This window comes from Protomyctophum parallelum (genome assembly GCF_964188405.1).
Source record: "Protomyctophum parallelum genome assembly, chromosome: 22".
Lineage (NCBI taxonomy): Eukaryota > Metazoa > Chordata > Actinopteri > Myctophiformes > Myctophidae > Protomyctophum > Protomyctophum parallelum.
The window spans coordinates 7738695-7751296 of record NC_139714.1 but is presented as its reverse complement, the minus strand read 5'-3'; the positions used below and the strand labels follow the sequence as shown (position 1 = coordinate 7751296).

At 43.4% G+C, this 12602-nt stretch overlaps 2 protein-coding genes across 5 annotated transcripts in view; both read left to right on the top strand.

Moving 5' to 3' along the window:
* The window catches only part of znf800b (zinc finger protein 800b), a 52834-nt gene extending 45839 nt beyond the window's left edge, over positions 1 to 6995 (top strand). For both annotated transcript variants that reach the window (XM_083758160.1, XM_083758161.1), the window contains exons 11-14: positions 736 to 1240; positions 1811 to 2269; positions 2797 to 2910; positions 3926 to 6995. In XM_083758160.1, the coding sequence (XP_083614286.1) occupies positions 736 to 1240; positions 1811 to 2269; positions 2797 to 2898 (1066 nt within the window). In that variant the 3' untranslated portion in view covers positions 2899 to 2910; positions 3926 to 6995. The remainder of the gene's footprint in view (positions 1 to 735; positions 1241 to 1810; positions 2270 to 2796; positions 2911 to 3925) is intronic.
* Positions 6996 to 9835: 2840 nt separating this feature from the next.
* grm8a (glutamate receptor, metabotropic 8a) overlaps positions 9836 to 12602 on the top strand; it is a 313805-nt gene continuing 311038 nt past the window's right edge. For all 3 annotated transcript variants that reach the window (XM_083758163.1, XM_083758162.1, XM_083758164.1), the window contains exons 1-2: positions 9836 to 9910; positions 10300 to 10531. The gene's annotated coding sequence lies outside the window, so the exon portion shown is untranslated. The remainder of the gene's footprint in view (positions 9911 to 10299; positions 10532 to 12602) is intronic.

Here is a 12602-nt window from a genome sequence, read left to right as displayed (position 1 = left end):
GTCTAAAAGGGTAGGCCTGTCACAATTATTACATAACCGTCTAAAAGGGTAGGCCTGTCACAATTATTACATAACCGTCTAAAAGGGTAGGCCTGTCACAATTATTACATAACCGTCTAAAAGGGTAGGCCTGTCACAATTATTACATAACCGTCTAAAAGGGTAGGCCTGTCACAATTATTACATAACCGTCTAAAAGGGTAGGCCTGTCACAATTATTACATAACCGTCTAAAAGGGTAGGCCTGCTGTCACAATTATTACATAACCGTCTAAAAGGGTAGGCCTGTCACAATTATTACATAACCGTCTGAAAGGGTAGGCCTGTCACAATTATTACATAACTCTCTAAAAGAGTAGGCCTGTCACAATTATTACATGACCGTCTGAAAGGGTAGGCCTGTCACAATTATTACATAACCGTCTAATTGTAATTATTTGAGATCACAATTATTTTTGCATAATCATCATAATCGCTTAAATCAATCAATCATAAACGTGTCACTTTTTATAGCTTGTAGATCAGCTATTTCCGCTACTTTAAAAAAATATATATAAAATTAAATATGTCAGTAAATTCTTTGTATATTGTATATCTGCCCTGTGCAATCTTTTATTACGAAGCCTTAGAGGCAATCTGAAATGACAGTTTGTTTGATGCATATCAAAGTTCCAATGTTCAGCCATGCCAAAATTCACAATGAAATCGATTGACAACGAATTGCCAACCCTACAGCCCGGCCAAAGGGGTGAAGGTGAAGACGGAGGAGCAGGCGCCCCCACCGAGCCCCAAGTCCTCCACCGCGTCCTCGTCCTCGTCCCCCCCGCCGCCGGCCCCCCGCGCCGCCACCACCTCCGCCTCCACCAAGGCCCCCAAGCTGTCGGTGGGCTTCGACTTCAAGCAGCTCTTCTGCAAGCTGTGCAAGCGCCAGTTCAGCTCGCGGCAGAACCTCACCAAGCACATCGAGCTGCACACGGACGGCACCGACATCTTCATCAAGTTCTACCGCTGCCCACTCTGCCGCTACGAGTCGCGGCGGAAGCGCGACGTCCTGCGCCACGTCACCGTGGTGCACAAGAAGTCGTCGAGCTACCTGGCCAAGATCATGCCCAACCTGGAGAGCCGCGCGGTGAAGCGCTCGGCCGAGTCGGTGCTCAACAACTCCAGCCTCGCCAAGAAGATCTCCACGGCCGTGGAGGCCGCCACGAGCAGCGGTGGCGGCGGCGGCGCCAAGAAGGAGGTTTGTTTATTTGTTTATTTGAAAGGATCCCCATCAGCTGATGCCATGGCCACACAAAAACATATGACAAAACACAACATTATACTTTATAGGTCACATTATAGTTACATCAAGGCGGTGGCTCAGGGGTAGAGTGGCTGGATGGTAACCGCAAGGTTGCCAGTTCGAACCCGGGCTCCCCCAGAGTTAGTGTCCTTGAGCAAGACTCTGAACCCCTAATTGCTCCTGATGTGCTGGTTGGTGCCTTGCATGGTTTCCGCCGCCATCGGTGTATGAATGTGTGTGAACTTTTTGCCTAAGGTTATTCCTTTAGCTATGGTCATCTGCATTCCAGTAAACACCTCTGCACTTTTTCTTAAAGGCAGATTTTTTATTTTTAGATGAATGTCAAGTGTTCTATATATCAAGCTCTATAAATTACTGCATTTTTGTTTTTTCATGGAGCTTGTCTTTGAGCTACAGTAGGTACAACAATATGACCATTAACAGCATATCTTGTATTGTGACGTATGACGTACGTGTGTGTGCCATGTAATAATACAATAATCTATCTGCTCAAACAAAAACAAGGTGAACGGACGCAACGCCTCCTCCTCTTCTGGCCCGCCCTCCCCTCCCTCGCCACCCGTCACCCGCAAGCAGGACCAACAGTCTTCGTCGTCCTCGTCGGGTGCGACCTCCTCCGGGGCGGCGCCGGCCGCCACCACCACCACCACCACCACCTCCTCCTCCTCCTCCTCCTCGTCTTCCTCGACTGCTCCGTCTTCGTCCAAAACGTTCGCCCCGTCGCCCCCCGTCACCAGGAAGCAGGAGAGACAGCAGCGCCAGCGCTCCTGCAGCCCGCCGCTCACCCGACGCAGCGACAAATTCGCCCACCTGCGGCAGAACGACGCGGCGGCGGCGGCGGCTCACACCCGGCGCAGCGAGGCCGAGAGCGGAGCGTCGGAGAGCCACTCCTCCGAGGTCAAGGTCACCAAGAACTTCTCGCTCCACGCCTGCGATCAGTGTGGACGAGCCTTCGCCAAGAAGGTACGCAAGCGCAGGGCGCTGCCGCATTCCACACTGTGTTCATTTACCTCAGAAGGTCTTATTGTTGCTCAGAGGCTGAACAAATGTAACCAAATTGACCATTACATTTGGAAACATTATTTTTAAAAACAATATACAATAATTTAAAAAAAAGAATAACTCACAAACACGACATACTGTTTTAGGCATGTTTCACAGAAATATTTATCTAATATATACATTTTGTATACATGGAATATTACTCTTTGCATACAATATAGATTTATTTTTTATGAATATTTATAAATTCTAGATGAACATTTATAGATTATTTATCCACAAAGACTAAATGGAAATGTCATGAACACGTTTATTTCATAAATTGATTTGCATTACCGTCGGTGAGAAATTGCCCCAATGTGTAAAATGATACATGAGTACACTGTCCGTGATGATAATGATATGGACTCTGTATTGCACTATCCTTGATTTAATGTGTGTGTGTGTGTGTGTGTGTGTGTGTGTGTGTGTGTGTATGTGTGTGTTAGCTGTATCTGGAGTCTCATAAGCGTAGCCACCGTAATGCTGCAGCTGCTACAGAGAACAGGAGGAAAGGAATCAACACCCGATCAAAATCGCTGCTCTGGTGAAGATGCTACACAGTGAGTATAACGCACACACGCACGCATGCGCAGGGCTTAAAGTTCTCCGTCCTGGGGACAGATTTCCGCCCTGAGGATTTATAGGGACCGTTTATGAGATCAGTGTAGATGCGTAAAAAGAATATTAATGGGGGTGGGGTATGTGTACAGTGTAGAGTTGGCCGAAGCAGTCACAACGTGTGTTATCTTGTACAAATGGAACCATAATGGTCCATTTGGTTACACTAGACCTGTACGTGGCCAGTGCCCAATACCTGTTGTCATACCGCCCATTTTAACTGTCTGTCTGTGTCCCTCATGGAGATCTCTGTATCCGTCTGTCTGCCTGCCTGTGTCTGAAGAGTGCAAAGTGACTGTGAAAACTGGACTGGTTAAGTAATCAATTGGCAAGTGTGGGGTTGACATGGCAATCAATTGGCTGAGGCATTTATAGTAGGATTTTACAGATAAATTAAGAGGATTTACATTGAAATTAACGAACTCAGCTTTTTGAACGAAATGTATTGTTTTATAATAGTAGAACAAGAGCTTGATGGCCTGTCAGTACTTGAATATCAACTTCTCATTCTTCTCTCTTTATGTAATGTTGTGTATTCTCTCTCTCTCTCTCTCTCTCTCTCTCTCTCTCTCTCTCTGCGTTCTGTTCTGCTTTGATCTCTGTCTCTATCTCCTCTTCTTCTCTTCCCTTATTTCTCTCCATCCCCCTTTCTGTATCTCAGTTCTGTCTTTGTTCACTCTTTTCATTTTGCAATACCGCCCTCATGTCTCTCTTGTTCTTTTTCTCTGACACTCTTTTGTACTCCTGCCTTCATGTCTCTCTATGCTTCTCTCTCTCTCTCTCTCTCTCTCTCTCTCTCTCTCTCTCTCTCTCTCTCTCTCTCTCTCTCTCTCACTCACACTCACACTCACACTCACACTCACACACACACACACACACAGAACTGCGATCGCTTACAAACTTCATTATTGTGTTCTTTTTACCCGCTCATCAATCTCTCTCTTTCTCTCTCTCCAGTCTAAACCGGAGATAAAGAGCGAGCAAGCCACTAATGAAGACGAAGAGGGGGATGAGAACCCTGAACTGGAACGACTCCGATGAAAAGGAGGAGAAGGGATGAGAACGAGAAGAAACAAAAACAATGAAGTGTGATGAATGAGTTAAGCAAGAGGAATTTTATTACTTTTTCTTTTCTTTCATAAAGGACCAAATATGTTGTCGGAATAAGACCTATTTTTGGGAGGTTGAGATACTGAACCATTGTTAGAGGGCCTGCATTTGATGCTTGCTGTAGTACACAAACTGGCCTGTTGGTGGCGCTTCTGTATATTTGAGCAGTGACTGTGGCGTGAAAGTACACTCACTGCTACTACTGTATGTAAATGTAGATTCCTACAGACACTAGTGTGTGTGTGTGTGTGTGTGTGTGTGTGTGTGTGTGTGTGTGTGTGTGTGTGTGTGTGTGTGTGTGTGTGTGCAACATAACTGGATCGTTGGCACCTATTGCGTATCACACTTGAAACGCAGAGGAGCTTTTGGAGACTATCAATACAGGCAGAGAGTACAGGCTTTGTTATTAACTGTATATTTTCTAACTCTCCTGAAAGCAGAAAGGGTAGGAGATGGCAACAATTGCAGGAAGATTCATAATTATATTTACTCAAATTAATACATTTATCGTATCTGCATCGATCCCTATGGACATCCATATTTTAGCCTGTGCAATACAGCTATAACCTGGTAGCAGGGAACTCCTTAAGTCTTAAGCGCTATGAATAGGCCGGCCTTAAGCCTTTAAGGCCTATTCATACTCAAGTTTTAGGTGATAAGGTGACCATCGAAAACGCAACAGTTCTTTTTGCCATTGATTACAAATCAAAACAAAAACTTCGACAAACAGAAGAACAAATATGCAGGCATTTTCTTCTGCCTAACCCAGCATCATTGTGCGTATCCGTATACCTGCGTGGCCTTGTCTACATTGAGAAAAACCTTTTGAGAATACGGGCACTGTTCTAGAATCACATGTCATAGGACCAAGTCACAAGTTAAGGTCAAATGAGTAGGCTAAATTGGGTTCACCATTTAGGCATTCACACAAACATAGATCTTGTTTGGGCACAGATCTAACCTTGTTATGGTTAATCCAAGGTGGTCACAAGTAATGGATCTTCCTAAAGAAAATACACTAAATCAGCCTCGTCGTTAGACACTACAAAGCTGTCCACTTATATTATAATAATTTGTTTAGCGTCAGTGACGATAACCTTGGTCTCTTTAGTTCCATATTTCCACAAAATGTCCTTATTACGCCCCTAATTAAAGGTCACAAGGCAAAACAAAAAATGCTCCAGACAAAGGGCTCTGACAGTGAAAAATATAATAGTTGCAGGGAATCATTCATTTCAGTTTAATCTCTGAAAAGTAATTGTAAAAAAAAGAAAAAAGTAATTTCTGTTAAAGTTGTGTGTATTAATTTTAAGAACATGAATTATTAACATGGCAGTGCTTTGCTGTCCTACAGAGGAGCATGTGTGATGTAAGGGCAAAATGGCTGCCGTGAGTGATATGTAGAAACATTTATTTCTTTCAAAAATATTGTTGACAAGGAAGTGGGCAGTTTATAATTTAGTGGAATTTATAACTTAGTTGAATGTAGTAGACTGACTGCTTTGTCATTGGAAACATAAATCATTTAATTCAAAAGAGCATTGCAGTGACAAATATCACCCTCCCTGCCTGGCTTCCTTCCCCCAAACATGAGCTGATTTTGTTCATTTATTTTAGACGTGCGACAAAGTCGGCCGGATGCACTAATAATTAGACTCTTAACCTAAATGCTGTATCAGCCATTTGTTTAGACCGTTTTTTTTAAATACTAACTGTAGATGTGTTATACATTTTGTGAATGACTGCTGTGCTTTACTATCCATAGCTATGACAAGTTCACCATTTGGACTCAACGACCTAAAAGCTGCTTCACTTTTCAGAGTTGTCAATTGTAATATTTCCCCTCCGATAGCCTTTGGTATAAACTGTTACTTTTAAAATATCCATTACTTGGGCTCCAGAGACTACATACTATAAACTGCCGGTCTCTTAAGCTCATAACGCAGCGTGATGCAATGTGTTTTCAGCTTGTAAATCTGCTATTTCTGGAGTTGAATCAAGCTTTCATTTATACTTTGTTGTACGACTGTGTGGTACAAAAAGATTACATATCTCAAACTATAATAGAAAGTGTTGATGTGTGTCCAGCTGAAAGTATGTTATTCGTGTATGAAAGGTTGTGTGCCAAAGTATGAATTCGTCACTACCATGTTTTTGTTCATTTACTGGAAGATGTTTTTTTTCTTTTAGAGAGAGATAGAGAGAGCTTAGAGCTAGTTTACAACAACAAGGCCTCGATGGTAGTCTGAAACACTGGTGGAAAAGAGAGAGAACACAATAGTGAGCTTTTTTATTTTATTGTTTTGATAGACCAAATGTACCCTTGTCTTCTCGTTCAATCAGAAAGCCATGAAACAAAACCAGGAAAACAAAATGAAAGAAATATTGACCAAAATTTATTTTCCTAACTGAAAACAAAAATGCTTGTGTGTTAAAGGTCTTGGGGGAGAAAAACTTGTATATATTGATTTATCCTATACAAACAGTATAAATGATAGATATAACCGCAAATTATTAAAAAGAAAAATGCATAGTTTTGAATCCTGCGTTAGTTATTTGACTGTATTTACTGTTGGTTGACTCAAATGCTTCAAACCTCTGTCTGACCAGCTGCAGTACTATGACATATTCGTTCAGTAGCGACTAAAGTTTACTCTGTTGTATTTGTCATCTTTTATTTCTTTCTTTTTGAAGGAGGGAAGTGTTTACCTTTAGACTGTCTGTCTAAAAAGACAGGAAACGAGAAAAAAACCTGAGATTCTTTAGTATGACCTTCTGTCGATGTTTGCTTTAATCTCTGTTGTTTTCTTCCCTTTGCTAATATTCACATTCTCGTTCCGTTGCACCTTGTAGAGGACAACAGTAGAGAGCTATTTAGAGAATACTTTTCAGTTGAATGTAAAACCAACCACTTAAAATAAACTACTCCTTTCCTACGGGGAAATATTGTGCAGTGTTTTATTATTATTATTTATTTATTTTATTCTGAGTTTGTCCTCCGACGTGAGTCACACTGCTGTCAGTCATATTTGTTTACTGTGTGTGAAAGAAGGGGGAGTAGAATGACAATTTCTTTCTTCACAAATTCATCTTTTGAGACAGGCCTGATACTCTGCAGTATTTACAGGGGAATATTTTGTTATTGCAATAAACCTACAGGAATTTGTCTGGTTGTAGTTGGTGCTGAGATATCGACAGCTTGTAGAGATTCACCGTGTAAATAGCCACACATACAGTAGTGCAGGAACAACACAATCGCAGGTTGTTTTCATTTGAGTTCACTTAAACCGGCTTTACTGTTATGTTATGTTATTTCAACATGACATAAGAAATCGGCTGGTTGAACTATTTTAAAAGGTTTTTCAAGGTTTTTCAAAATAGTAAAAAGTGATAAGGGGTGGCCCTCAGAGAGCATGCCATCAAAACAACAAGGAGGGAGTTCAGCCTTCAGTCCAGCCTGGAGATGACTGAGAGACGTGGATAAGGAGGTGGGCACTCCTTGTTGAGGAAGGGTCTGAGACTTTGGATACTGAGAAGTACACTGTACCTACATTAGTCATTGTTACACTGTGCCTTAAGGCTCATTCATAGTCTGGATTTTCGGTGGTGAGGTTACCACCGAACTACAACATGACGTCACAAACCTCAGTGAGGAGCAAACCACTGCCACTGCTCCAGCCCTTCTCTCTGTTTTTACTCACCACCGCAATGTTATTTCAGCTCCGGTGGTCACGTCACCACCGAAAATCCAGACTATGAATGAGCCTTTAAACTTAAAGGACAACTGTCTGTCCAGCCAAGACCACTCCAGACAGGTTATTGGCAGTTTCTCAGTGGTCATTTTTATAACCTAAAAAAACGATGTCATATAGTGGTTGTCATTGGTTTGAACTTTGAATGTCTCACGTGCATGGTCTCTAGAAAATGAAGTTGAAATGGAACATTTCATCAAATTAGACTCCTCCTCTCTAGCTCTATCTTGCTATTTTGATAGGCCTACCACACTGACCTAATTAACCCACAGGATGTCGTGCACAGAAGGGAAAAAAGGCGGTAAAATAATGTTCTATTGGATTGAGACGACCACTGACTGAACACTGAAGACAAGCTTAGCAAACGGGTAACAGGTAAAATATCTTCTATAGGCTATAATAAAATGAGTTACACTGTTAATTAATATATTGTCGCTATAACACAAATATAATATTTATAATAAGACGTTATCTAATTTGTGTAGTGGGCCTAGTAGTAGGCCTAATTGAGGCTAGCCTATTTGCTGCATGTCATCCTCTCATATTTGACTGCTAACTTCTTTAGGATAATGGCAGAACCTTGGCGTCCTTGTTTTGGCCAAATTTTAACATTAATTGAATATGTGTAATGTGGCATTGTTCCTGTGGAGCCTACCTCAGAATAGGCCACGAAGACATTTGTGCATGCAAATGTGACTCATGGTCTGATTGGGTCCTTTGATGTTGTTGGCTAGACAAAATAAATAATTTTATAATTTCGGCAGTATTTTGAAATGAGAGGTAGACTAAAGGAGGCCTGTGAAATGTCAGCCGATAATGTATAGGCAAACCAGACACTTGTTTTGTTGTAATGAATGCTTTGAAAGTGATTATTCACGCAACTCCAACAGTTCCACGGCGAGATGGCGCCATTGCTCCATGTCCGTACTAGTAGTTATTACCATGGTGGTTGTGACCAGAGTGTAGAGTAGGAGAACTATCCCATTGAGATAAAATGAGCACTTGATGTATACGGTAGATTCATTGATTGATTGATTGATTGATTGATTGATTGAAGTATTTTTTAACAGTTTGCAGAATTACAGTGCATTTCAAAGCACAACTCAATACAAAAACTGTCAACTGTGAGTGGACGACCAATAATTGGCAATAAATCACTACGCTTTTTTACAAGAGGGTCCACCATGTTCAATTCATCATAACATTTAGAGACATACAAATATACACTTCTATATCTTAGATATAGGCTATACTCTAAGTTCTATATAGCAAAAAAAACAAAACAGGAAAGCATCATCATACATCCCCATTCCATTGTTACAATGGGAGTCAACGCTAGTGCATGTCGCCACTCTTACTATTTCACTCGGGTTGGTTGGGACTAAATGGAGTTGGACATGTTGCGCTGCACAACTCATGTCTAATCACACTGGGGAACACCGCCAGCCAGTGTCCGTTCCGGCTGCCTGCTTCCTCCCTCCTCCCCCTCCCTTCCCTGCAGCTTATCAAAGTGTTATTTGCTCCTCCAGATGGGATGCGCTTCATTTATTTAATTTGATTCACCTATATAGACCGTGCCCGCTGCGGTTTACAAGACCAAATCAATAGGCGCTGTAAAAATGGATTTCGGCCCAGGCAATTAAGAGGACTGGACTGTCTAGGCTGAGTGCTGTGCAGCATGTGAGCATATTCTGATGAGTTATAAATGTGTTGAAGTAATTGACCTGCAAGAACCCACTTTGCGTAAAGAAAAGAAAGAAATAAAAATCCCTATCGATCGAATTGATGAGTAATAAAGTTGATTGATTAGGGCTGGTTGCGCAACAGCAACATAGACGTGATTTTCAAACAGGTGCGTCTGTTTTAGAGCGATTCTTCTCTTCCTGCATCAATAACCATGCAGGGAGAGAGAGAGTGGGGGGAGTGGGACTGTGGGAGTATTTTTTGTGATTCATTTTGCGGAGTGTGCATGGTGGTGGTTTCAGCGTCGACAAACGGGAGCTCTCGTGTGCGCGTTTAGGAGGGAAAACAACTCGAAAGGAGACTGGACGATTACAAAAAAAAAACCAAAAAAAAACAGGTGGGTGTTTAGGGGAACATCATTATATAACACGTACATATTGACTTAATTGGGTGCCTTCTTCTCTGATATCTCGGTTATGGCTTTACAGCATTAGGCTGTACTATAGGAATTCCTCAGCACCCAACCCTCCCCCCCCCCCCCCCTCCCCCCCACCTCTCTCCCTCCCCTTCCCTGTCATTCTTTCGCATGGAGTTAATTGGGTGTCTTCCCTCGACCGTCGACTCTTCTTCTCCAGGACTATTATTAATATTTATTTCCCCATTACAACAACAACAACAACAACACGGTCACCGTCACGGACGGGAGGGACACTTTCCCTCTCCAACTGGTTGTGACGCACGCCTTTCCCCCCTCCTCTCATTGTATTTTTATTTTCTTTCATTTAGCTTAAATCCGTGCATTCCGCTGTTGGGGGGATTCCAGAAGGATTGAGAGAGAGAGAGAGAGAGAGAGAGACCCACACAGAGACCGAGAGAGAGAGAGAGGGGAACAGACTGCCAGTGGAAAAAACTGCTGAGCTCCGCAAGGAAGTTGCCCGAGGGCGGACAGGGATGATGCGCTCTCATCTTCAGCGCGCTGGAGACACCGGAGGGTCCTCTTCTTCATACTGGATATGAGGTATCAACAGAAATCTCATCTCTTCTCATTTGCGGCATTTTTTTTGTCTTCTGGCGATGTTGCCCTGGTGGCGTACCCTGTTGGTGTCACTTATTTGGCGTGGTTGTTTTGCACAGATGCAGCGGGTATACCCCCGTGTCAGTCTCTGATGGCATTTCTGCGGATTAAGGATTGCCGTTATTTCTGCAGGTTATGAGGTGGAGGGGCTTCTCTCTCCTTCCTTCTCGGGATTTAATTGTCATTTGATTCCCCCAATCATCATAATTCATTTGCGACAGCCTGGGACAACGGAGATATGAAATCGCATTTGTGTGTGATCAATAACAGTGCATTCTTGCGCATGGATATATGATATTGGACACATTTATTTCCATAATTCATTCCAATAGCACTTTGTTTGTTTGATATAAACTAAAGTAGGCCTATCTGACAAACGCGAATGCTGCAGGTAACAATTATTTTCGCTTCCCTGTTGCTGCCAGCCACTGTCTTAATTTGGGGGTGCAGTCTGGATGTTATGACACAGAACACACACACACACACACACACACACACACACACACACACACACACACACACACACACACACACACACACACACACACACACACACACACACACACACACACACACACACACACACACACACACACACACACACACACCTGGTTTCTCCATAATGCCCTCAACCTGTAGGTCTCCAAGCATTGACTTTAACCACAGAGGTGTTATAATGATAAACGGCCAAACCCATTACCTTATAGTTTGTCAGCAATAGCACTATGGGAGCCATATACTGTATGCTTTCATGATTGTGAAAGATCTGTCATGCATGCACTTCATTTGAGTGGGAGGGGTGACATGCGTGTGTGCGTGTGCATGCGAGTGAGCGAGCAAGCGAGAGAGAGAGAGGGTATAGGTGGATGTCGGATGTTGTAGTTGCCATAAGAATCTGAAATGAGATGTGGTGATGGCATGCTTTTAGGGTGGTGTGTGTGCACGTGCGTGCGCATGCGTGCGTGCGGTGGGGGCAGGGGGGCTTTTAAGGTGTGTGAGTGTGAGAGAAGGGGGTTGCATAATGGTAGCATGTAATGCAAAGGGCACGACGATGGTGTGATGGACTCCCAAGAGCTTTATTTGTCAGAAATGCACAAATCAAATGTCATTCTGTAACTGCAGGGGGAAAAACGAGACAGACAGACAGAGAGAGAGAGAGAGAGAGAGAGAGAGAGAGAGAGAGAGAGAGAGAGAGAGAGAGAGAGAGAGAGAGAGAGAGAGAGAGAGAGGATGGGAGGGGAGGGGAGGATGAATGGGTGGATGCATACAAGAGAAATAGAAATACAGATGATGTGAGGGGAGACTATATGGATGGGTGGATAGATAACATACAGAGAGAGAGATCACTTTCTGAAATGAGCATCATGCTCCCTGGGGAGAAGAGGTGGCCTGCAATGTGTTAGAGCAGTCTGAAGAGGAGAGCAGAGGAGCGAGCAGGAGAGGTGAGGAGGAGAGGAGAGAACAGGAGAGAAGGGACAGGCATAAAGAGGAGAGAGAGGAGATGTATGAGGGAGAGAAGAGGAGTCAGGGGCACGAGGAGAGGAGAGGAGAGGAGGGCATAGCAGATATGGAATGAAAGACAGTGCAGTGGAGGAGAGGATGATGATGATGAAATTAAAAGGAAGAAAGGGAGACGTGAAGAGAGAGACAGAAGAGCAGGAAGGAAGCAGGGAGGGGAAGAACTGATGAGAAATGCAAGAAATGGGGTGCAGAGGACAGGAGGAGGAGATGCACGGGGATGAGGAGAGGAAACAATATAGGTGAGGGGATGAGAGAAGGAAAGAGCTTTCAGGGGAGAAGAAAGGACAGGCATGGAGGAGAGGAGGAGATGGGGAAGCTGGAGGCAGCGACGACAGAGTGCTGGAGAGGAGGGTGGTACAGATTGTGGTGAATTAAAAAGATCGATGAGCCAGGCTGTGAATCGCAGGGCAGAACACTCAAATGATCCATCGAGTTGCGGCGCAACGCGTTGTTAGCCTGAAGATCTGTTATGTCGGCAAGCGCCACCGCTATG